Below are 23,155 nucleotides of genomic sequence, written 5' to 3'. Positions count from 1 at the left end.
TGATTAGACCACTTGAGATCACTATCAATAATGATGCCTAAGAATTTAGTTTGCTGGACTAGATTGATTTCAGCATTATTACTGTACTTACTGTATTACTTACTGTAGCAAGTTCTAAGGCAGTTTAAACATAAACCATGAGACACAGGGAAGTGTTAGAATAGCTGGTAGTATCTCTGTCAGTGCTGTCATTTTGCTGATATCATTGCAGTAAGACTGGCTTTTTGTGCTTGTATCTCTGTACAGCCATTTTGCTGGTATTTTTGCAGTGAGCCTGGCTAGCTGTGCTAGCATCTCAGTGCTGCCATTTTGCTGGTTTCTTGGCAGTGAGACTGTTTTGCTTGTTTTGTCTCCAGGAGCTGGAGAAGACTGCGACCCCCTCCTTCATGAAGCCCCGCCCTAGGAGCTGCACGTCCGATTGGCGGAGTCGCCATGCCAACGATTACAGGGCGCTCACGCAGCCGGTCACCACTGAGGAGGTGGTGGAGGCTATCAGGTAGGCCTCCGCCTCGAAGCTCAGTGTGCACATCACATTCAGGCAGAAATGAAGCAGCTGCACACAGCCATCAAGCCTGTCACGTGATATTGGAACTAACCCATGAGACGTGACAAGGTTTTGATGGTTTGACCTTTGTTGGGTCACAGGTTAAGTCTAATAAATCACTTGGGAGGATAATAGTGGTTTGTTGAAACGTTCTTCTTCTTCTTTTACCAACATTCTTCTTCTTCTTTTACCTCAAACCATTGGTTACAGGGCCAGAGAATGCTGATAATGCTGAATGACATACCTTTTTTTCTGCAGTAAGAAAAGAAGTGTTAGGTATTTCACCTGTGCTCCAGTTAACATGGCTTTTATCAGTCTTGTTGAAACAGACTGATAAAAGATTTAGAGCTGGGGGTTGGAGGATTTTGGCTAAAGGAGAAACTGCAATCACTTCGTGACTGTTGCCATGACTGTATCCTGCTGAAAAAACAGCTCAAGCTACAGTAGGTTTTGAAACGACTGGTTGCTGGTTATTATTTCAAGATAGTCATGTGATATTCACTCACAAAATGGCTGGGTATTCACTCACAAAAGCACTGTATAGAAATTGTACTTTCAACTGCAGGGGCTTAGACTTGGACCTGGACCAGTGTGTCCTATCTATCTATTTATTATTCTTTCAGTCTATCGGCTTGTGTCCTTCCTTGGGCCTTGGCCTGGCTGTGAAGGACAGGATCCTGAGCTGCGACTCGCGGGAAAGTTGTAAATCAGCAGCTATATCAGCTCAGACCCTTCCACCCCCTGCTTGGCTGACCGGCACGGAATTTCGGCTGTTCCAATGAATGTCGATTCACTCCTGTGCGTCGGAAAGTCTAGTGTTGTATTTCAAGTGCCATTACTGTAACAGCCAACCAAGCAACATTTTACCAAACCTTCACCATTAGAATTTTAGCTATGCTTTCTGTAAGCCAAGTGTGAAGGGTCACATGACATAAATTAGGTGAATGTGGAAAAAAAAAAGATGGGAGTGGGTGGTTCTCGCTTTAAAACTCAATTTGATTTCACCTCCACAGATGACACAAATTTTCATGTGATATGATTGGTTGAAGGTTCTTTGTCAATGATCTATACTGAGACTAGACAACTGGAGAACAATCTTCATTCTGTGTCTCTGCTCTGAACTGAGTAAAACTGAGATACTTCACAAATTGTGTATACCAGGGATCAACAACTCACGGTCCTTGAGGGCCGAGACCTGCTGGTTTTCCACCTTCCCTTTAACTGGGACTGTGTTTGCCTGTTGTGTTTACGAGACAGTCTGTCCAATCAGTAGCACTAATTACCCGGGAGAAAAGAAAACCAGGGCTGGATTTGAGGTCCGGAGTTGATGGTCCCTGGTGTATGCTGCCACCTGTTGTTCTGGAGGATAATAACATGCAGGCATGTTGAAAGTTGAATTGAACATTAACGTGCTTTGGCTGCCATTCGCAAAGACTAATCTGTTGCATTCAACGCCCCCTTCTGCTTCGCCAACTGCAGACTTCCCATGCCAGCTGGAAGGGCCGGGGAGCAGGGCAGGAACCAGGGCGGGGAGCAGGGCGGGGAACAGGCTGGGGAACAGGGCGTGAAGCAGGGCGAGCCGCAGACCGACGGGAATGGGCTGGAGGTAGAGAAGCCAGAGATGGAAGATGAGAGCTCCAAGCTGAGCATGAGTGAGAAACTGGCCCTCTTCAACAAGCGGGCGGAGCCCGAGAGGAAGGCCCTGCCAATCTCCACGGATGCCCCGGAGAAGCGCAGGCAGAAGGGGGCGCGATACCGCACCCAGCCAATCACCATGGACGAGGTCAAACTGGTGAGCATTGTATCTTTTTTTATTTTGTATTTGTGTGCTAAAAGGTTCATTATATTATTATTCATGTTTTTTTAAAGGTGTTTTGTTATTGTTGTGGAGCATGTGTTTGTGCCTGTGTGTGTGTGTTTGTGTATGTGTGGGTGGCTGGCTGGCTGTGTGTATGTGTGTATGTATGTGTGTGTGTGTGTGTGTGAGTGGCTCGCTGTGTGTGTTTGTATGTGTGTGTGTGTGTGGCTGTGTTCCCCAGTACCCCTCTCCACACCAATCCAGCCTAGAGGGAAAGCCTGTCTTGTGAAGCTTGTGAGATAGATAGATAGATAGTTGCATTTATATAGCACTTTTCTCACACTCACAGTGATGAGGGGTATACTTGTCTCAAACACAACCAATTTGCAGCACAGCAGGTGAGGCACAGCAGCCATTTTGCACCAGCTTAGGGGAGAGGACAGAACAATTTTATAGCCTGTTAAATCAGGGGATGATTAGGTGGTAGGCTGAAAGAACCAGGTTGGGAATTTAGCCAGGACAGCGGGGAACCCCAGCTTTGCAATGAGTGGATCATGGGATCGTTAATAAAGTGAGTCAGGACCTTGGTTGCACGTCTCATCTGAACAACAGCCTCTCTAACTGCTCCCTGAACCCCCCTCAGCTTCAGCAGGGAGCGGTGCAGCTGCCGGTCCTGAGCCTCCCTGCGCACCTGTGCGACCGGCAGCAGGGCGAGTCCGTCAACCTGAAGCCCAGCGAGGTGTGCCGCCAGCCGCCCGCGCTCCAACCGGAGCCCCCCCACCCCGCCCCGGTTCAGCTCCTGAGCTGCGAGCCACGGGAGATCCGGGGCATCCTGAAGAACCCCAACCGCCCCAGGAGCCAGCCGGAGGCGCTGGTGGGCCAGGACCGAAACGGCGAGGGCACGTTCGGCAGCGAGGTCTACGCCCCCGTCGCCCCCTGGAGGAGGAGGGCCAGGAGCAGGACCACCACCCCCATTTTTGGCGAACTGCCGCGCCCCCCACCCCGCAGGTCCCGTGGGAAGCCACTGGTCCCGAAGGACTCCGGCGCCCCGGTCGAGCATGGCCAGGGGCCACACAGGTGCTGAAATTACACCCTGACACCCAGCGCTAATGCTAACCCCATGCTACACTTGTGACAGACAAGCACTGAAAACTCAGTGCAAGCACTTAGCCTAGCACTCTGCGAGGCAGGTACTGAACCACCACCCAGTGCTAGCACTTAGCCTAGCACACGAAGAGACACGTGCTGAACCATCACCCAGTGCTAGCACTTAGTCTAATGCTGTGAGAGCCACCAATACTCAGTGCTAGCACTTAGCCTCGTGCACTGAAAGCCAGGTACTGAACCAACAACCAGAGCTAACATTTAGCCTAGCCCCCTGAGAGCCAGGTACTGAACCAACAGCTCACACTGCACTCTGAGAGACAAGGAGAGAACATCCAGTATGTGTGTGTGTGTGTGTGTGTGTGTGTGTGTCTCTGTGTGTACGCATGTGTGTTTTGTGCACATGTGACTGTGCTTTTTGTTCTTTAGCGGGTTGGCTGAGCCCTGCAGTGCTGACACAGAGCAGCAGAGTGCTGTTAAGCATAGTGAGGGCAGTCACCTGGTCCAGCTGTCCTTACCAGAACACAACACCCAACTGCAGGACACTGAGAACTCCTGTAGGGCGAAGGTAAGGTCACTGACCCACTATTACGCACACTACAAAACATGTCCCCAGTGCCACTAAAATACTATTATACACACTACAATACATGACCCCAGTGCCACTAATACAGTATTACATACACTACTATACATGACCCCAGTGCCACTAATACAGTATTATACACACTACAATACATATCCCCAGTGCCACTAATAGTGTATTACACACTCTACAATACATATCCCAGTGCCATCAAAATACTATTATACACACTACAATACCGATCCCAGTGCACACTAATACAGTATTACAGACTCTACACTGCATCTCCCCAGCTATCACAAACTGCGCACAGCTTATATTCAGCCACTGCACTGCGTCTCGCTAGCACCGCTAACTGCATGAGATTTCATTTTTACTATTTTCACCTTTGAGTGAGTGTATGAGGTAGAACATTCAGATCCTCTGAGAAAGATGACTTTGATTAACACTTTTTAAAACACAAGCAAAATCCATTCAGACTTCCTGAAACTTGGACTGTACCGCCTCACATGATCAACAGAGCCTGGACATAACAACCATCCTCATTCGACCAAGCACAATGTCTCAGGAAACAGTGTAGCAATCAGAAAGTGGATCATCATAGACGATTCTGAGGATTTCTTGCCTAAATCTGTCTCAGATAATCTTGAGTGATTTTTTCCTGGTGGAAGGGTTCAGTGGTGGCAGGCGTCAGTTTGTTTTAGGTGCTACACCTTTTGCTCAAAGCAGCAGTCAGTAGAGCTTTCGAGGTTGTGGGCCAGATACGCATGAGATGCGTGTCATCATCCCAGTGCTAAAGTTGTGTTTGAAAGCGACTTTGGGAATCTGTAGCAGCACCTGAAATGGGACTGCATGGTTTTTCTGGGCCAGCTGTACGTGACATTGTTTGCTCCACCTCATTGTTTATTGCCCGTTGTTTCACGATATTGCCGAATATCGAACCCTTGCCTCAAGAATCGAAATTGTATCCTATCCTGCCTGAGGTTTACCCCTTAGTTTCTTAACAGGATGGGCCACTTGCTGGCTGCTAGTAGTTCTTTCCGGAACATTCTTGAGAAGGTGGAGGCAACTTCAACATTGAAGCCCATGAATGACAACTTGTTTATTCCAGTATTGTCTAATGTTGTTATTGCCAATGTGTTTCTTTTTTCTCTTCAACGTTAAAAAGCAGGCTCATGCATTACCTTGTTTATCCATATTGGGGCTGGTTTAAACCTTTGGGCCCTAGTTCATGTTTTCCCTCTCAGAACTCGTGTTGTTTAGTCCTATTATCCTCTTCTACTCGTCTTTGTGTGGGAAAAATATCTTTCCTCTCCTCCTCTGCGTTCACCTCCTTATTCCTGTTCCTCCTTCCTTCCCCCCTCCACACTTCCCCTTTAGGTTGAGAATGAGATTTCCCATGGTGCTGCTGATCACTCTGTGTGCTGGGTAAGCTTAGGTCTCTGTGTTGTCCTGTTGAATAGGTGGTAACAGTGAACCAATCAGAAGTGAATACAGATAAAACTGACCAATCAGGGATTCCAGGGTTCCTGCCCTTGCCCATGGTCCATAAGTAGCAGTGCAGATGCAGTCATAGACAAGAGTATTCACTGGTTAGCTATGTTGGCTACAGTTGTATTTAAAGCCAATATTTACAGGAATAGATTTTTATATTTGTTGTGTTATGTCTGCCTGCATTTTCAATACTGGACTTTTCAACAGTCCTATGAAAGTGTAGATTATACTCTCCCCAGATTTCCCATGGCCTCAGAATAAATGTGTTATCATCCATTTTTCATATATCATCACATATAATTCCACTGGCTGGTGTTTGGTTCATATTAAGCAGTAATGCTTCATTTCATTGGCTGCTGTGAGATCCATACAGTGCAGTAATGCTTAATTCCATTGGCTGCTGTGCGATCCATACTGAACAGTAATGCTTAAATTCATTGGCTGGTGTGCGATCCATAGAATGCAGTAATGCTTAATCCCATTGGCTGCTGCGCGATCCATACAGAACAGTAACGCTTAATTTCATTGGCTGGTGTGCATTCCAGAGAGAGCACTATTGCCTAATTCCATTGGCTGGTGTGTGACCCTTAGAGAGTATTAATCTGCTGTAAGCTGTAGAGCTGTGATGCTCAGTTTGAACCTGCTCTGCCCCGCCTTCCTATCCCAGGAGCCTGTATTCTCCTCCCTCTTTGTACCTGCTAGCCCCACCTCCCAGTACGTTCTGTGTTACAACCAGGTGAGTGCGTACACGTGCACGTGCGTGCGTATAAGCGTGGGTGTATGCACGTGTATGTACTGTATGTTGTGTGTTTGCGCATGTATGTGGCTGTGCACATGTGCGGATGCGGGTGTTTCTGTGTGTGTGTGTGCTTGTGGGTGCTTTTATATGTGTTTTGTATGTGTGTGCATGTGCTGTGTACATGCGTCTGTGTGTTTGCACACGTGTGTGTCGTGTATGGGAGCAGGCGCATTTGTGTCTGTGTGTGCTTGTGTATTTGTGTTTACGTGTGTAGTGTTTACTTGTCACACTCATTTGTGTGTGCATGTGGGTGTCTGCGTGTGCACGTATGTGTGCGTGTTTGGAGTTTTGGAGTTCTGTGCTTGTCTGCTTATTGCACAGTACTTCTTTCGTTGGCTGCCGTGGTTTCTTTTGAGCTGAGAGCTGGGTTATCAGCATCAGTTGGCCTGTGTGAAACGAGGGGTTCCTTCATCAACACTGTGGAGGCGTTTCCCCGAAGCGAGGAGGTGTAGTATAGCAGGATGGCTCCAGCACGCGTATGCAGCGGGAATCTATGCGCTGGTATGGGAGCAGCCCCTGCGGCAGTTGTAAATGGCAGATGTCAGTCTGTGTAGTGTGTTCCTCCTGCCTGATCTTTGGCGCCCCCTGGGGGCAGAGAGCCTCCAATCACATTGCCAGGAGTTCACCAAGCTCTTTTGCTGATTGGCCGCTTGGTTTGCCATAGAGAATGTTCTAAAGTAGTCTCAGTTTAACTAGCATGGCATGCACGTACACTGATTGTTTGGGAGCAGACTTATCTGCTGGAGCAGGCAAGTGTTTTGGGTTATCAAGGTACACAGATACTGCTGAGAAAGAAGACCAATGACCAATGCTTATATAATAAATATGCAAATAAATGGTTGGTACTCCCTTCTTTGTGTGTGGGGTATTTCCTATCTCTCTCTCTCTCGCTCTCTCTCTCTTTCTCTCTCTCTCAATCTCTCTCAGCATCCTCTCTCTCCCTCTTTCTTATCCAGACCACTCAGGCTTATGAGGCTCAAGAGCTATCCTCTCCCACTGAGGGAAATGTTACATCCCCCTGGAGACAGAAGGTGAAGCACAATCGTGCACACACATGCACACGCACAGTATTTACACAAACCCTGTGACTGTGAACTACAGTATTTACACCAACCCTGTGTGTCTACACAGAACAGCAGTATTTACACAAACCATGTGTGTCTGTGAACTGCAGTATTTACACCAACCCTGTGTGTCTACACAGAACAGCAGTATTTACACAAACCATGTGTGTCTGTGAACTGCAGTATTTACACCAACCCTGTGTGTCTACACAGAACAGCAGTATTTACACAAACCATGTGTGTCTACACAGAACAGCAGTATTTACACAAACCATGTGTGTCTACACAGAACAGCAGTATTTACACAAACCATGTATGTCTGTGAACTGCAGTATTTACACAAACCCTGTGTGTCTACACAGAACAGCAGTATTTACACAAACCATGTGTGTCTACACAGAACAGCAGTATTTACACAAACCATGTGTGTCTGTGAACTGCAGTATTTACACAAACCGTGTGTGTATACACAGAACAGCAGTATTTACACAAACCCTGTGTGTCTATGAACTGCAGTATTTACAAAAACCCTGTGTGTCTGTGAACTGCAGTATTTACACAAACCCTGTGTGTCTACACAGAACAGCAGTATTTACACAAACCCTGTGTGTCTGTGAACTGCAGTATTTACACAAACCCTGTGTGTCTGTGAACTGCAGTATTTACACAAACCCTGTGTGTCTGTGAACTGCAGTATTTACACAAACCCTGTGTGTCTGTGAACTGCAGTATTTACACAAACCCTGTGTGTCTGTGAACTGCAGTATTTACACAAACCCTGTGTGTCTGTGAACTGCAGTATTTACACAAACCCTGTGTGTATATACAGAGTGCCGCTACAGAGGTGGAGGCCAGCGTGCCATTGGCTGAGCGAGCGTGTGTCCTGCAGGAGGAGGAGCAGCGGGAGGTCAAGGGTCACACCACCTCCAACGACTCCGCCCAGTATGTGGTCGCAGAACGCACGGCAGAGACAGGTCAGTGTGTCTCCTTTAACGGGTCTAATCTCCTCGTGAACCACGCTCAGAAAAATGGTTCCAAAAGGAACCCTCTGATTCCATAGAAGAACCCTTTCCAGTTCAAGGGTTCTTTGTCCAGCAAAATGGTTCTTTGTCTGGGAGCTTTCAGACTTCACACCTATGATAGACGGTTCCATAAAGAACGAAAAAGAATTCCCCTATGGACACAAGCGCACAGAACACTGGTTTTGTCCCAGATGGCCACGTAGAGGACGTTATTTTCCAGCAATATCAATTGATGCAGTTAAAACACTAAAATTATATAGTTTACAAACCTGTCACGACTGCCACAGTCAGTGCCTGGAGGTTCTTTGAGACTGAGCAGTGTAAAATGGCCGAACAACAGGGATATGGGAGCTTGGGGTGACCCCGAATTTGGTCTCCTGGTACAGTAGGCCTGCTGTATCCATCAGGCAGGACTTTCCCAGAGGAGCCTCGCTTAGGTTCTTCGGCGGTAATATCCTCTCCTAAAGCACTGCTGCTCTTGTGCTTGTGGGGGATTAAGTTTAAGTCGATGCTAAGCTCTGTTGTTTATTTCTGGTTTAGGTGTTCTGTCCCAGCTCAGCCTAAGTTTTCTGACTTTTAACAGAGACCTCTGCTCATCCCCAACTGGAACCTGAGGAGGATAAGAGCCTTGACAAGCCTGAAAGCAAAGGTAAGCGCACCCTTTCTAGATCATTCTATATAACTCTGTTCATCTTGTTCTTCAGTAGTGGAGCTGGGCTTCAGTAAGCACTAATGGGAAGTTAGTGGGGGTTCCCAAAACTGTGGGTAATGAATAAAATAAAAGAAAAAAATTTTGGCTCTTGAAAATGCATGAATGTAGGCTACTACATGTTGAACCTCACAACAACCCAACTATAATAAGGCACAATAGACTGTAATATATTATTTTCTGAACATTAATTTGGGGTTGCAACAGAAAAACCCCTACACTAACGCCATTGGCCACTATAGAACCGATCACATTTTCTTTCGATTTGTCTTGAATCCCCTGGTAAAACGCTCTGTTAAAATGGTCCTGTGTGATGACTGTCCCCAGAATCAGCCCAGAGAGAGACCCCGATGGAGGTGGCAGCCGAGGCGGTGATGGAGGTGTCGACGGTGGACGGTGAGGAGGTCCGGGGCCTCCACCCCAGCAGCCCCCTCCACGTAGAGCAGGACTTCAGCTGTATCCTCCAGTCCGACTCACCCAAGTAAGCCCTTCACTTGGTTATGTTCCAAACAGTTGCTTTTGGTAAGCCTATTGTTTGGCCTGTGTCTCTGACTGTTTTTGGTATTTAGCAGACTCATAATGGCTTCCATTTCATTGGCACAATGACAAATGGACAAATGCTGACATGTTGACAAATGCCAACAACAAACTCCAAAGGCAGTCAATCAAGGACTAGATCATGAAAGCTTTCCGATACTAACGAAGCGATTGAACTCACCTGACTAATCATAAACACCTGTAAAGCCATTTGTCCCAAATGTATAACTATGTATAAAAGTGCTGAAAAGTGCTTTCTCCATGGTGAAACCAAAATATACAAACATACTCTTTAATATAAGCTGAAAACCTGCACTTTAACCACAAGTGAATTACTTGATTACAAATCTAATATTGTGCAGTTCAGAGCCAAAACAAGAAAAAAAGTCTTTGTCCCAAGACTTATGGAGCTCACTGTATGTGTGTGTGTGTGTGTGTGTGTGTGTGTGTGTGCAGGTTGACGTCCTCAGTAGCGGATCATAAGCGGGCGGTGCGTCCGGCCCGTAAGACCCAGGGCTCACGGAACCCCCTGCGTGTGCTGGCTGCCCGTGAGGACATCCGTCTGGACTACACAGAGCAACGCCCCAGCGTGACCTCACCGACGGAGAAGAGTTGAGTCATGTCACACGTTCATGTCATACTGAGAGAAAATGGCAACCGTAAAAAACAGCAGCTATTTTTGGGACATTTCTTTGAATAGTTGTAAAAGGATACACTGAAATAATGTTAATCTGTTGTATTTCAGTGGCCAAGAATCCCAGCCTATCAGATGAGTCTCCAGCGGACCCGGCCAATAAGGAGAATTGTGATGCCAACCATTGCAACACCAAGCCCAGCGAAGCTGTGACTAACAGCTACCTGCCATACTGCGCACTCATGCTCCTCCACATCAAAGGTAAGTTTTCTTGCTTCCTCTTCTTCAGGAAGTGGTAGGAAGTCTTATGGCTGAGGATGCTGGGATATGTAGTTTCTCAATGAAGGTGACTGACTGTGTGCGGGTGAGGTCACTGAGTTTGTGTACGGTTGTGTTTGGCAGGTCGAAGGCATGTCCAGGTGCGTCTGGTGGAGCCCATGGCCCGGTCCTTGAACAGCGGTGACTGCTTCCTTCTGGTCACGCCCAATCACTGCTTCCAGTGGAACGGCGAATTCGCCAACCCTATGGAGAAAGCCAAGGTACCACACCACATGGGTAGAGCTTTGGAAAAACCGAGTAATGGCCTGTAACTTCAGTTAAGCAAATATTCAGATGTATGAAAGGACAACGGGTTGTTAAATATGTGTGCTGCTGTTAGTCCTGTAACCAGAGAAGCTTATTTTGATGACATTGGCTCTATAATTCTACCAAGCAGGGATGGGAAGTATTTTAATCCATGTATCTGAAATATGTATTTGCATATATGTATTTCATACAGGTTCCCCTTCTTGTTTGATTTATATAAATGTATTGGGGTATTGGGGTATAATTTGTAGATACATGTTATAGCATGTGCACTCATCCCTGCCCCCCCCCCCCCCAGGCCTCAGAGCTGGCTTCCTGGGTGCAGGCACAGGGGGATTTGGGGTGCTCTGCCCCTCAGGTGACCCTCCTGGAGGAGGGCAGAGAGACAGACAGCAGCCTGGCCCAGGAGTTCTGGGATCTGCTGGGAGGAAAGGCTCAGTACAGAGGTACGTGATCTGCAAAAGTCCTGGGGTCAGAAAATAAGTCCTCCCGTGTGTTTCTTTCATGAGCCAGCATGTTTTCACTACGTAGTTCTAATTTGACCTCAATAACTTATTTTCTATGTACTATATATTATATATATTATTATATATTACTACTTTTTTCATATTACTCTCTAGTTCGAAAAAGCCATTCCATGACATGATGTGGTACGCAATGATATTTACATGTTCCTCTGCTGTAGCTAGTCACAGCTATTAACTAGCTAGCTATGTAGCTAAGGATGCTACGTACTATAACAGGGGGGATAGTGAACTAGCTAGCTAGTTTGAAGTAACTGAGAACAAATCTTAATTCAGTAGCTTGTTAACACCAGTTCTGCTGCAGCTAGCAGCCATTTTGTACCACTAGATACTGACACGGACACACAACTACTCTCTAGTACTGTGTACTATAGGGTGTAAAATAGTATGTCAAATAGTCATGGGCCTTTGTGTGTGTGTGTGTGTGTGTGTGTGTGTGTGTGTGTTTGTTTGTGCAGGAGCTGGAGATCCAGAGGAGGATGAGCAGTTTGAGAGTGGGGTGGTTGAGTCGAACTGCGTGTTTCGGATGATGGAGGACAGGCTGGTTCCCCATGACGATGCCTGGGCCGCCATCCCCACGGTCAGCCTGCTCAAGTCCACCGAGGTCAGAACCCCCGCTACTACACCCAGGGACTGAGCTCGCTCTGTGTGTCCGTGTCCGTATCTCTCTCGTGTGTGTATGGGCGCATATGTGCTTTACCTAGCTGTGACATTGAGTCAGAGCTGTGTGTGTGTGTGTGTGTGTGCGTGTGTGCATGCGTGTGTGTTATGCATAGCCCTGCTGGCTCTAGTGTTTGACTGTGTGTGTGTGTGTTGATCTCCAGGTGCTCCAGGTCTTTGACTTTGGCCGTGAGGTGTATGTGTGTGTGTATTCTTTATTGGTATACAGGTGCTGGTCTTTGACTTTAGCAGTGAGGTGTATGTGTGTGTTCTTTATTTTATTGGTATACAGGTGCTGGTCTTTGACTTTGGCAGTGAGGTGTATGTGTGTGTTCTTTATTGGTATACAGGTGCTGGTCTTTGACTTTGGCAGTGAGGTGTATGTGTGTGTTCTTTATTTTATTGGTATACAGGTGCTGGTCTTTGACTTTGGCAGTGAGGCGTATGTGTGTGTTCTTTATTTTATTGGTATACAGGTGCTGGTCTTTGACTTTGGCAGTGAGGTGTATGTGTGTGTTCTTTATTTTATTGGTATACAGGTGCTGGTCTTTGACTTTGGCAGTGAGGTGTATGTCTGGCAGGGGAAGGATGTTCTTCTGGGCCACAGGCAGGTGGCGCTGCAACTGGGCAGACAGGTGTGGGGCGGGCCCTACGATTACAGCAACTGCAGAGTGAACCCTCTCAACCCCTCAGCCGCAAGCACGGAGATACACAGGTGAGTCCAACACACGCACACACACACACACACACACACACACACACCCTACCTGGTGAGATAATCTCACCATATCTCACCTTACCTGGTTCCTGAATTAAGGTGAAAAGAAAATAACAGCTACCCTGTGATGCCTTAGAGTGTCTTACATATATTGGTATTTACCTGTGATAGCACAGTCAGATCTAAAGCTGTTCCCCTGCGTTAAGTAAAATAACCGGGGTCTGTCTCTACAGGAAGGGGGAGGGGCGGCCCAGCTGGGCCCTGTTCGGGTGTCTGTCGGAGCAGAACGAGACCGCACTCTTCAGAGAGAAGTTTCTGGATTGGGCTGGGAAGGCCGGAGCCCCGGTGGAGATGCCTGTGGAGGAACTAAAGGTGAGGAACAGCTTGTGTGGTGCATTCAGAACCGCATACTAGCATACTACTCGTACTAAATTTCAGGCCCATTTTCATTGTACTACAAGTAGTATGCTAGTATGCAGTTCCGAACACAGTCTGTGTGTTAAGCAGGAGAAGACTGGTTTCGGCGTGACATCATCCCAGCCGTCTCCTCCCTTGCTGGCTCCCGTGACCCCTGACCCCCCCGAGGCAGAGCTACAGCCGTGTGACGCCCGGGCCCTGCTGACGGCGGGGGCCGGGCCGGCGGGCACCATCTTAGACGGCATGGACGTGCAGAGGGGGCGTGGCCTGGTGAGGGGGGAGGACGGCCAGCAGGCGGAGCTGAGCACCGTTGCCGTGGACGTCTGGAACGTCGGGGAGCTGGACGAGCGACGGCTCTCGCGGGAGAGCGAGGGTCAGCTGCACGAGGGGAACACCTACGCCGTGCGCTGGAAGTACTCTATCACCAGTGCAGGTATGTTACCATGGTGACCTGTGTGTGCGTATATGTTACCACGGTTACCTGTGTGTGCTTATATGTTACCACGGTTACCTGTGTGTGCTTATATGTTACCACGGTTACCTGTGTATGCTTATCTGTTACCGCGGTCACCATTGTGGGTGCATCTGTCTTAGTCAGATTGTTTACTTTATGACGTGCGATGAGTAGAGCTTATTAAGTCATTGTTGTGACAGCCTGTTGTCATTAAACCTATACGTAATGTAAAACTTAACATGTACTCCTCGAGTATGATGCTTCATCTGAATATATGTATGTAAGACATGTATGTTAGTTGGCCTGTAACTGGATGTGTTTCTTTGTGTGTGTGTGTGTCCGTGTGTGTGTGTATGTGTGTGTGTGTGTGTGTGTGTGCATGTGTGTGCGTGTGTCTGTGTGTGCGTGTGTGTGTGTGTGTATATGTGTCTGTGTGTGTGTGTGTGCATGTGTGTGCTTGTGTCTGTGTGTGCGTGTGTGCGCGTGCGTGTGTGTCTGCATATGTCTTTGCAGTGGGGCCGGAGCAGCCTCTGGGTGAGGGGGGCAGTGCTGCTCCAGGGCAGGAGCACTGTGCCTGTTTCCTGTGGCAGGGCCGGAGCTCCAGCATCAGCAGGACGGACACATCCTCACTCATGGAGCTGGGCGACCACACGGGGGCGCAGGTGAGCGTCACTGTGCATTCAGCGTTTTCTCAATTCTGCTCTTTCATAAATACAATGTTTACAATAGTATTTATCAATAAACATACCAGCACTGTCATGATCTGTATGTAAAGATTATTTCTATGGTAAAATAGAACACCTGTGTGTGTGGTGTTCAGGTGCTGGTGCCACAGGGGAGAGAACCTCCCTGTTTCCTGCAGCTGTTCCAGGGAGGCCTAGTCATCCACAAGGGTAGCCAAGAAGACACCAACAACACAGGTACAGACAGCACCAACACCAATACATACACCAACAACACAGGTCCAGACAGCACCAACACCAATACATACACCAACAACACAGGTCCAGACAGCACCAACACCAATACATACACCAACAACACAGGTACAGACAGCTCCAACACCAATACATACACCAACAACACAGGTACAGACAGCACCAACACAGGTACAGACACCAACAACACAGGTACAGACAGCACCAACACCAATACATACACCAACAACACAGGTACAGACAGCACCAACACCAATACATACACCAACAACACAGGTACAGACAGCACCAACACAGGTACAGACACCAACAACACAGGTACAGACAGCACCAACACCAATACATACATACACAAACAACACAGGTACAGACAGCACCAACACCAATACATAGACCAACAACACAGGTACAGACAGCACCAACACCAATACATACACCAACAACACAGGAACAGACAGCACCAACACCAATACATACACCAACAACACAGGTACAGACAGCACCAACAACAATACATACACCAACAACACAGGTACAGACAGCACCAACACAGGTACAGACACCAACAACACAGGTACAGACAGCACCAACACCAATACACACACCAACAACACAGGAACAGACAGCACCAACACCAATACATAGACCAGCAACACAGGTACAGACAGCACCAACACCAATACATAGACCAACAACACAGGTACAGACAGCACCAACACCAGCATCAACACCAGTACAGACAGCACCAATGCCAGTGCTGAGGGTGATTCCCATGTGTCTATGCTGCGGTGTTTTCGACAGAAGGCTGGCGGTTGTTCTGCGCACGGGGGCAGTTGGCGGATGAGGGGTCCCTGCTGGAGGTGGACTGCTGCTGTGCCAGCCTGCGTTCCCGCGGCTCCCTCATCCTGCTGCATGCCCAGCAGGGGGCGCTGTTCCTGTGGAGCGGTTGCAAGGCCCACTCTAGCACCCGGGAGGTGGGCAGGAGGGCTGCAGAGAAAATCACACAGACGTATGTGTGCCCCCAAACCACCCGGCTCTGCTCGGGCAGACCACATACAAACAAACACAATTTAAATATGTGTCAGAAATTTGATATTAATATGTGCATGTGTGTGTGTGTTTCTATGTCTGTGTGTCTGTGTGTGTTTGTGTGCATGTGGTGTGTGTGTGTACTTGTGCGAGTATGTCTCCACGTGTGTGTGTGTACGTGTCTGTGTGTGTGTGTGTGTGTGTATGTGTGTGTGTGTGTGTGTGTGTGTATGTATGTGTTGGTCTCTGGGTATGTGTCTGTGTGTGTGTGTGTGTGTGTGTACATGTCTGTGTGTGTGTGTGTGTGTGTGTTAGGTGTCCTCCCGAGCTGGGCTTGAGCAGCAGCAGCAGTCTGAAGGTGCAGGAGGTGGAGGAAGGGTCGGAGCCAGTGGAGTTTTGGGATGCCCTGGGACCATTGGACAGGAAGGCCTATGACTGCATGCTGCAAGGTCCTGGCCACACCCAGAACCACTGACCACACAAATTAGAAATATGACATCGTGTACCAGTGGGCGTGTCTCTAGACCATGCTCCATTTCCCTTCAATCAATATCCAATATGTATTCTTACGCCCAGAGCCATAGGCTACAGTTGCAATCAAAATTATTCAACCCCCATTGCACATTAGGTTTATTGGCAAAATATACAATTTCTCAGCTGTTTGCAATAAACAAATTTCACAAGAACTGTTTAAGTAGTTCAAATATTACAAGGGTTTTCATCCACATTCAACACAAAATGCTTCTTTTAATCACTACTGCAGTCTCAAAATTATTCAACCCCTTCATGACAAGCATCTTCAGTGCTTAGTAGAGCACCCTTTTGCTGTTATGACCTGCTGCAAACGCGATGCATAGCCAGACACCAGCTTCTGACAGCGTTTCTGAGGAATCTTAGCCCATTCCTCATGGGCAATGGCCTCCAGTTCAGTAATATTCTTGGGTGTGCGTTTGGCATCCCACCAGAGATTTTCTATGGGGTTCAAGTCAGGCGACTGTGATGGCCACTCTAGAATCTTCCATTTCTTCTTCTGAAACCAAGCCTTGGTGGACTTTGAGGTATGCTTGGGATCATTGTCCTGCTGGAAGGTCCAACGACGCCCAAGCTTCAGCTTCATCACAGACAGCATGAGGTTTTTCCCTAAGTTTTCCTGATACTTGACTGAATCCATCGTGCCCTCCACACGCTGCAGGTTTCCAGTGCCAGAGGCAGCAAAGCAGCCCCAGAGCATCACTGAGCCACCGCCATGCTTCACTGTAGGCAGGGTGTTCTTTTCAGCATATGCTTCATTCTTCTTCCTCCAGACATACCGCTGATCCATAGGCCCGAAAAGTTCCAGTTTTGTTTCATCGCTCCACAGAACAGAATTCCAAAACTTCTGTGGCTTATTTAGATGGTTTTGAGCATATTGGAGCCGACTTTTCTTGTGCTTTTGGGTCAGTAGTGGTGTACGTCTTGGAGTCCGGGCATGGAGCCCGGACTCCAGTATGCCTTACTGTGCAAACTGAAACCTCAGTGCCTGCTGCCACCAAGTCTTGCTGCAGGTGTTTTGCAGTCACTCTAGGGTTTTTGACCACTTGCCTCCTCAGGAATCTGGTGGCAGCCGCTGATAGCTTCCTCTTTCTGCCACGTCCAGGTAGTGTAGCCACTGTTCCTTTAACTTTAAACTTGCAAACTATGCTTCCAACTGTATCTCTAGGAACATTCAGTGCTTTTGCTATCTTTTTGTATCCTTTTCCTTGTTTGTGCAAGGCAATGATCTCTTCTCTGAACTTTTTGGACAATTCTTTTGACTAACATATTTCTAACATGCAATCAAACGTCACTCTCAACAAACCCCTAGCCAGTCCAGGTATTTATGTGTTTTATCTCAAGCACACCTGAACTAATTAGTTGCACCAGGTGTGCTTGAAACAGGGGGTTGGGTAATTTTGATTAGTTGCATCAGGTGTGCTTTTGAGACTGCAGTAGTGATTAAAAGTAGCATTTTGTGTTGAATGTGGATAAAACCCTTGTAATATTTTATAATATTATGTTTCATTGAACTACTTAAACAGTTCTTGTGTAATTTGTTTATTGCAAACAGCTGAGAAATTGTATATTTTGCCAATAAACCTAATGTGCAATGGGGGTTGAATAATTTTGATTGCAACTGTACATAGGGCGTATATCAGTCAAATCAACTCCCCGCCCTCCAGAAATCCCCCGTTTTACTCGCATAGACATGGAAGCTAGTCCTGCTGTGAATTTCCATTTCAGCATTTCTTTAAGTCTATGTTTTTGAAATCCTGCCTATTCCCGGGTTGGAGTGTGGAAGTGCTGCAGGTCTTCATACAGGATAATGAAGGAACTGAATACCGACAAATGGCTGCTGTGGCTGTTTTTGATTGGCCAGTTTGTTGTTTCCCTGCAGACCCTGGAAAGTACAACTTCACCCCACGCCTGTTCCGCCTGGGTGCGAGCACAGGGGTCTTTGAGGGGGAGGAGATCCTGGGCCCCGCTCGTGTGATTGGCGTGGTCACGCCCATGCCTTTCCTACAGGAGAACCTGTACTCTGTACCCCAGCCAGGTAGGTGCCAAGACCAACACAGCATGTTGAAAACTGAGACACCACAGTGCTAAATGCTGTGCAGCACCCATTTTAACAGTTATACAATTTCTGTACTCCGGCACATTAGATGTGAAATTAAATGATGAATATGAGGTCAAAGTGCAGCTTTAATTTGAGGGTCTTACACCCATATTGGGGGATCTGTCTCAGAATTGCATCCCTTTTTATACATAGTCCCCAGATTTTAGGAGACCAAAAGTAATTGGACACTTTAGCTGTTTCTGCCTCTCAGCTGTTTCTGATTACTCAAGTGTATTCAATAGTTTCCTTAGTAAAAGTCTAAGAAAGCTTTCAATATCTAGTCTTAAGTCTTGGCTTTTGTTTGCCTGTGGAGTCTGTTATTAGCGTTTGTCAATATGAGGGGCAGCATTGTGCCAATAACAAGCCATTATGAGGCAGAGAAATAAGAAAACGGAGACATAGGCCAAACAATAGGCTTACCTACTGTTACCTATAATATACCTGTAGCTGACTTCCTGTTTGGTCATCATATGGGGTTTATACCAATACTATGTTGTATTTTGGTTTGTCTGTCTCTAGCCCAGTTCCTGCTAGATAACCACTTGGAGGTGTACCTGTGGCAGGGGGAGGAGCCTGGTGAGGCGGAGCCCCTGGGCTCGGCGCGGATTCGCTGGGACAGTGAGAGGAAATGCGCCATGGAGACCGTGCTTCAGTACTGCAGAGGTGGGGCTCAGGGAGCTACACTCTGTGTGTCTGTTCAGTAATTGAAATCAGACCTGGGTCAAATGCGTAATTGTTTTGGATCCAAATACTTTTCTACACTTTCCTGAGCTTGTCTGGTGTATTGGAAACTATGACATACTCAGTAACTCCTCTTGGTTGGCTGAATTGCACCAGGCAACGATTTGAATCCAAAACAATGATGTGTTTGACCCATGTATGCTTGAGGTGGGGCATTGGGTCAGTATTGAAGGGCTGTACTGCAATGGAGAGAGATTGGGCCCAACAGTGGTGCAGGCAGACAGGGGAATTTGGTTCTGGACGCAGTGAAGAAAATATGGACACACCATTTGAAGTCACTTGAGTGTCTTAGGGCAGCGTGTGTGTTTGCTTTGTTGCACCAACATCTGGAATTCCATTCTTCCACGCTGAAGCACCTTGCTCTTAGTGTAAGAAAACCATTCCAGAACATGCAAGAAATGCTTGTTTCAGTTCAGATCTGATGATTGAGGTGGCCTTAGTATAACATTAGCACTCCTTAAACCATTGAGTGACTACTTTGTGGACAGGGACATTGTCAACATGAAGGACACCCCTCTGCATGAAAGGAATGCTTTAAGGTCGGGTGAAGCGGTCACTCAGAACATTGACCTCGCCTTCTAAGTGGACGAGTACACCCAAATTAAGTCAGGGAAATGCACCCTGAACATTCTGGAACCAATAGAAACCTTCCGTGTTTGGTTTCTGTTTGAGTTTGGTTCCTGCCTGACTGTATGCACAGTGAGCGTGTGTCTCTGTGGACTAGCTGAAAGCTGTTTCTTGTGTCTTTCAGAGAAGAACTCAAGACGGCCCCCCCAGGCCTACCTGATACATGCCGGCACTGAGCCCCTGACCTTCACCAACGTCTTCCCCCGCTGGGAGTGGGACCCCAAAACCAGGCCGCAGGTAAGAAAGGGAGCCAAAAACCAGGCTGCTAGTAAGAAAGGGAGCCCAAAACCAGGTTGTAGGTAGAAGGCAGCCTGTAGCATAGAGGTTAGGGTAAATGACACAAACACACACAAACAAAAGCCAGTGGTTCTAATCCGTGTGTACCCGAAATAAGATCCGCACAGCCGTTGGGCCCTTGAGCAAGGCCCTTAACACTGCATTGCTCCAGGGGAGGATTGTCTCCTGCTTAGTCTAATCAACTGTACGTCGCTCTGGATAAGAGCGTCTGCCAAAATGCCTATAATAATGTAGAAGAGTCGGTTCACCACAAGCAGCGGAGTTGAGCTTTGGCTGAGAGCTGCATGGTGATGACTGTGTCTGCCAGCAGGGGGAGCCTGTGCGGAGCAAGGTGGTGCTGGTGCGGGATGCTCTGGCTCGTCTCACTAAAGCCCAATACTCTGTGGAGGAGCTGCTGAGGCAGCCGCTGCCCCAGGGAGTGGACCCCCTGCGCCTGGAGACCTACCTCTCTGACCTGGACTTCCAAGTAAGACACACCACATAATCCCATCTGTCCATTTTAGGCCACAGCCCCACAATTTCTTATGCCCATTTTTGGCCATTCAGGGGAGGCTACTGTACAAATTAAACTAAAACTTCAGTCACAGTCCCCTCCAAAAGTATTGGAACAGCAAGGCCAGTGTCTTTGTTTTTTCTATACACTTTGGGTTCAGATAAAAAGATGAACCCAAGACGAGTTAAGAATTTCAGCTTTTATTTCCTGGTATTTCCACATAGATATGTTAAACTACATTGAACATAGCATCTTTGATATCAGACTACCACGTTTATTACGTGAATTATTGGGAGAATATCTAAGTCAATGAAAGAAAATAACACTTAATATTTGGTAGCATATCCGTTGCTTGCAAAAGCTGCATCAAGCTTGCAATACTTTTGTATTATTACTATTGTACTATTGTCATTGTGACATGAAATATACAGAAAACAATGTTGAATGGATTTGCATGTTATTACCTGCAAATCCATTCCCTTAAGTGATAAGAGGGAAGGTCATATCCCAGCGACAACATAATTTGAAGAAGTCGCTGGTATTTTGATATTGCATGTAACTGCTGTGCTTCTGGTGTGAACAGTCATTGATATTTCACGTAGGGCCTTCCATTCAGCTAAGTTTCTTGTTTGCTGAAGTTCCACCATTTCCTGTCTGAATCTTTCAGAGAGTTTTGGCGATGAAGAGGGAAGAATTCAACTCCCTTCCAGACTGCAAACAACTCAGCTTGAAAAAAAGCAAAGGACTGATTTGAAAAAAAAAGAATAAATATTATTCAACTTTTTTTCTGTATGCAAATAACAGGAGAAACACTCTGCACTTTTTTGTATGTTGAATTTTTAAGAAAAGCATTTTTTTCTTGTAAAGTGACAATGCTCAGATTGTACATTCTGGATTAGCCATGTATTTACCATATCTCAGTGATGTATTCTGGGAGGAAAGATGCCTTTAAGAAAAAGTAATTTTCTAAATCTCAATTCAACTAGATACATTGAAGACAAATCCTTAGTATACATGTTGTATATTGTAAGTGTAATGTTTTCCTGTAGCAAAAATCATGGAAGATATGACAATAGAGCCATTCTGATCCCTAAAATGGTGCTTATGGTAAGTGCAATACAAGGCACAAACTGGCCAGTGTTTATTCAGAGTATCCTGAGTAGTTGTTCTACTCTGGTTTTCACATTCTCAGAGCAGACCTGGGTTCAAGTCGTATTTGTTTTGGATTCAAATTACCTGACATTACATTACATTATTGGCATTTGACAGACGCTCTTATCCAGAGCGGCATACAGTTGATTAGACTTATCGGGAGACAATCCTCCCCTGGAGCAATGCTTGCTCAAGGGGCCAATGGCTGTGCGGATCTTAATCTGGCTACACTGGGGATCGAACCACCGACCTTGCGTGTCCCAGTCATGTACCTTAACCACTATGCTACAGGCCACTCTGTTGATCATGCCTGTGGCATTTGAGCCTGTTCGGAGAAGCAGATGGGGTGGGGTTTACACTTTTGAGATTATTTAATTGGTTCCGATAAACCAGGCAAGCTTAGTCAAATGCAGAAAAGTATTTGAATACACAGCAAAAACTATTTGAACCCAGGCCTGTTTCAGAGTATTAAGGCTAGTTACTCCCGTACTAAAGTGCTCACAATAGTTACTCAGACCAATGTGGGGTAACTTCTCTGTATACTGGTATGTACGTACTAAGTATTCAGAGTAGTTACTCTTTGTTGGTTTGTACATAGTCAAGAGTATTAAGACTTTACTCCACTCTGGTCTGTATATACTCAAAAGGAGTAGTTACTCCACACTAGTCTATGCATACTCTCTCCTGTAACAGAGAGAGTACTTTGTCATCGCATTGTTCAGGGATCTGTGGCTCTGAATCCAGGCTCTGGATTAGTACCTGACTGATGAACTGCCTTCAAAGTAATTAATTTGTAAAACATTATATTGCTCCTGCGAAAAAAAATCTGTAGTTTTTTTTTAAATAAATGTAACATGGTGCAATATGAACTCTTTTATAATATGTAGGCACGGCGCTCTAAGGAATAACACAATTAAAAAAGGCAAACGACATAGTCACACAGTCGTAATAAAGAAGCACAGTACAACATTTGTACATTGTTACATCTGTATTTAAATTGGTTAATTTTTACATTCATTTGTGCTTTTCATTTGAGAAGACTTTAAGTGAAACGTATGGCTGTATTACTGAACTGAATGAGGGGGGAGGGAAAAATTAGTAAAACCATTTGTGTATTTTAAAGAAACTCATTTTTGAATTTCAAATCAACTGAATAAAAGATAGGAAACAATAAACACAATGCAGAACACCAGTAATGTGGTAAACAGTGAAGAGTACAAAGGCGTTACATATTGGTTGTAAGCTATGTGAAAATAAGAAAGTTACAGTATTGCTCAAGTACAGTTCTGTGGTTTAAATCACAGCTGGATAAATCATAGAAATTACATTGAATCAGCTGGTGCCCTGGACCACCCAACATCATTGACATTCAACATTTTAATACTTCAGTATTGCTCCCAGACCTGGGTAAAATACCTCATTGTTTTGGATTCAAATACTTTTCTTGTTTGGTCTTTTCTGGTGCAATTCAGCCAAACAAGAGGACCATAATGTGGGGTTTGCCCTTTTTTGAGAGCATTTCATAGGTTCCAATACACCAGAAAAGCTCAGTAGAACGTAGAATAGTATTTGAATCCAAAACCATTACGTATTTGAC

General features: G+C 46.3%; 1 protein-coding gene across 14 annotated transcripts in view; it reads left to right on the top strand.

The window, feature by feature from the left end:
• LOC133114470 (supervillin-like) overlaps window positions 1-22,421 on the top strand; it is a 52,797-nt gene extending 30,376 nt beyond the window's left edge. For 9 of the 14 annotated variants that reach the window (XM_061223898.1, XM_061223904.1, XM_061223906.1 and 6 more), the window contains 27 exons: window positions 357-496; window positions 2,024-2,336; window positions 2,986-3,419; window positions 3,876-4,014; window positions 5,413-5,460; window positions 6,194-6,262; window positions 7,282-7,356; window positions 8,219-8,363; window positions 8,995-9,060; window positions 9,448-9,601; window positions 10,114-10,268; window positions 10,403-10,552; window positions 10,694-10,830; window positions 11,175-11,322; window positions 11,859-12,004; window positions 12,600-12,775; window positions 13,012-13,150; window positions 13,283-13,628; window positions 14,163-14,311; window positions 14,470-14,569; window positions 15,389-15,596; window positions 15,932-16,065; window positions 18,030-18,185; window positions 18,768-18,911; window positions 19,741-19,853; window positions 20,221-20,379; window positions 21,074-22,421. In XM_061223898.1, the coding sequence (XP_061079882.1) occupies window positions 357-496; window positions 2,024-2,336; window positions 2,986-3,419; window positions 3,876-4,014; window positions 5,413-5,460; window positions 6,194-6,262; window positions 7,282-7,356; window positions 8,219-8,363; window positions 8,995-9,060; window positions 9,448-9,601; window positions 10,114-10,268; window positions 10,403-10,552; window positions 10,694-10,830; window positions 11,175-11,322; window positions 11,859-12,004; window positions 12,600-12,775; window positions 13,012-13,150; window positions 13,283-13,628; window positions 14,163-14,311; window positions 14,470-14,569; window positions 15,389-15,596; window positions 15,932-16,065; window positions 18,030-18,185; window positions 18,768-18,911; window positions 19,741-19,853; window positions 20,221-20,379; window positions 21,074-21,160 (4,230 nt within the window). In that variant the 3' untranslated portion in view covers window positions 21,161-22,421. The remainder of the gene's footprint in view (window positions 1-356; window positions 497-2,023; window positions 2,337-2,985; window positions 3,420-3,875; window positions 4,015-5,412; window positions 5,461-6,193; window positions 6,263-7,281; window positions 7,357-8,218; window positions 8,364-8,994; window positions 9,061-9,447; window positions 9,602-10,113; window positions 10,269-10,402; window positions 10,553-10,693; window positions 10,831-11,174; window positions 11,323-11,858; window positions 12,005-12,599; window positions 12,776-13,011; window positions 13,151-13,282; window positions 13,629-14,162; window positions 14,312-14,469; window positions 14,570-15,388; window positions 15,597-15,931; window positions 16,066-18,029; window positions 18,186-18,767; window positions 18,912-19,740; window positions 19,854-20,220; window positions 20,380-21,073) is intronic. The other 5 variants (XM_061223908.1, XM_061223907.1, XM_061223909.1 and 2 more) reach the window with 5 other exon arrangements.
• Window positions 22,422-23,155: the final 734 nt, after the last annotated feature.

Source organism: Conger conger, chromosome 16 (assembly GCF_963514075.1).
Source record: "Conger conger chromosome 16, fConCon1.1, whole genome shotgun sequence".
Taxonomy (NCBI): Eukaryota; Metazoa; Chordata; class Actinopteri; order Anguilliformes; family Congridae; genus Conger; species Conger conger.
The sequence above is the reverse complement of the archived record's forward strand: the minus strand, read 5'-3'. Positions and strand labels throughout refer to the sequence as shown.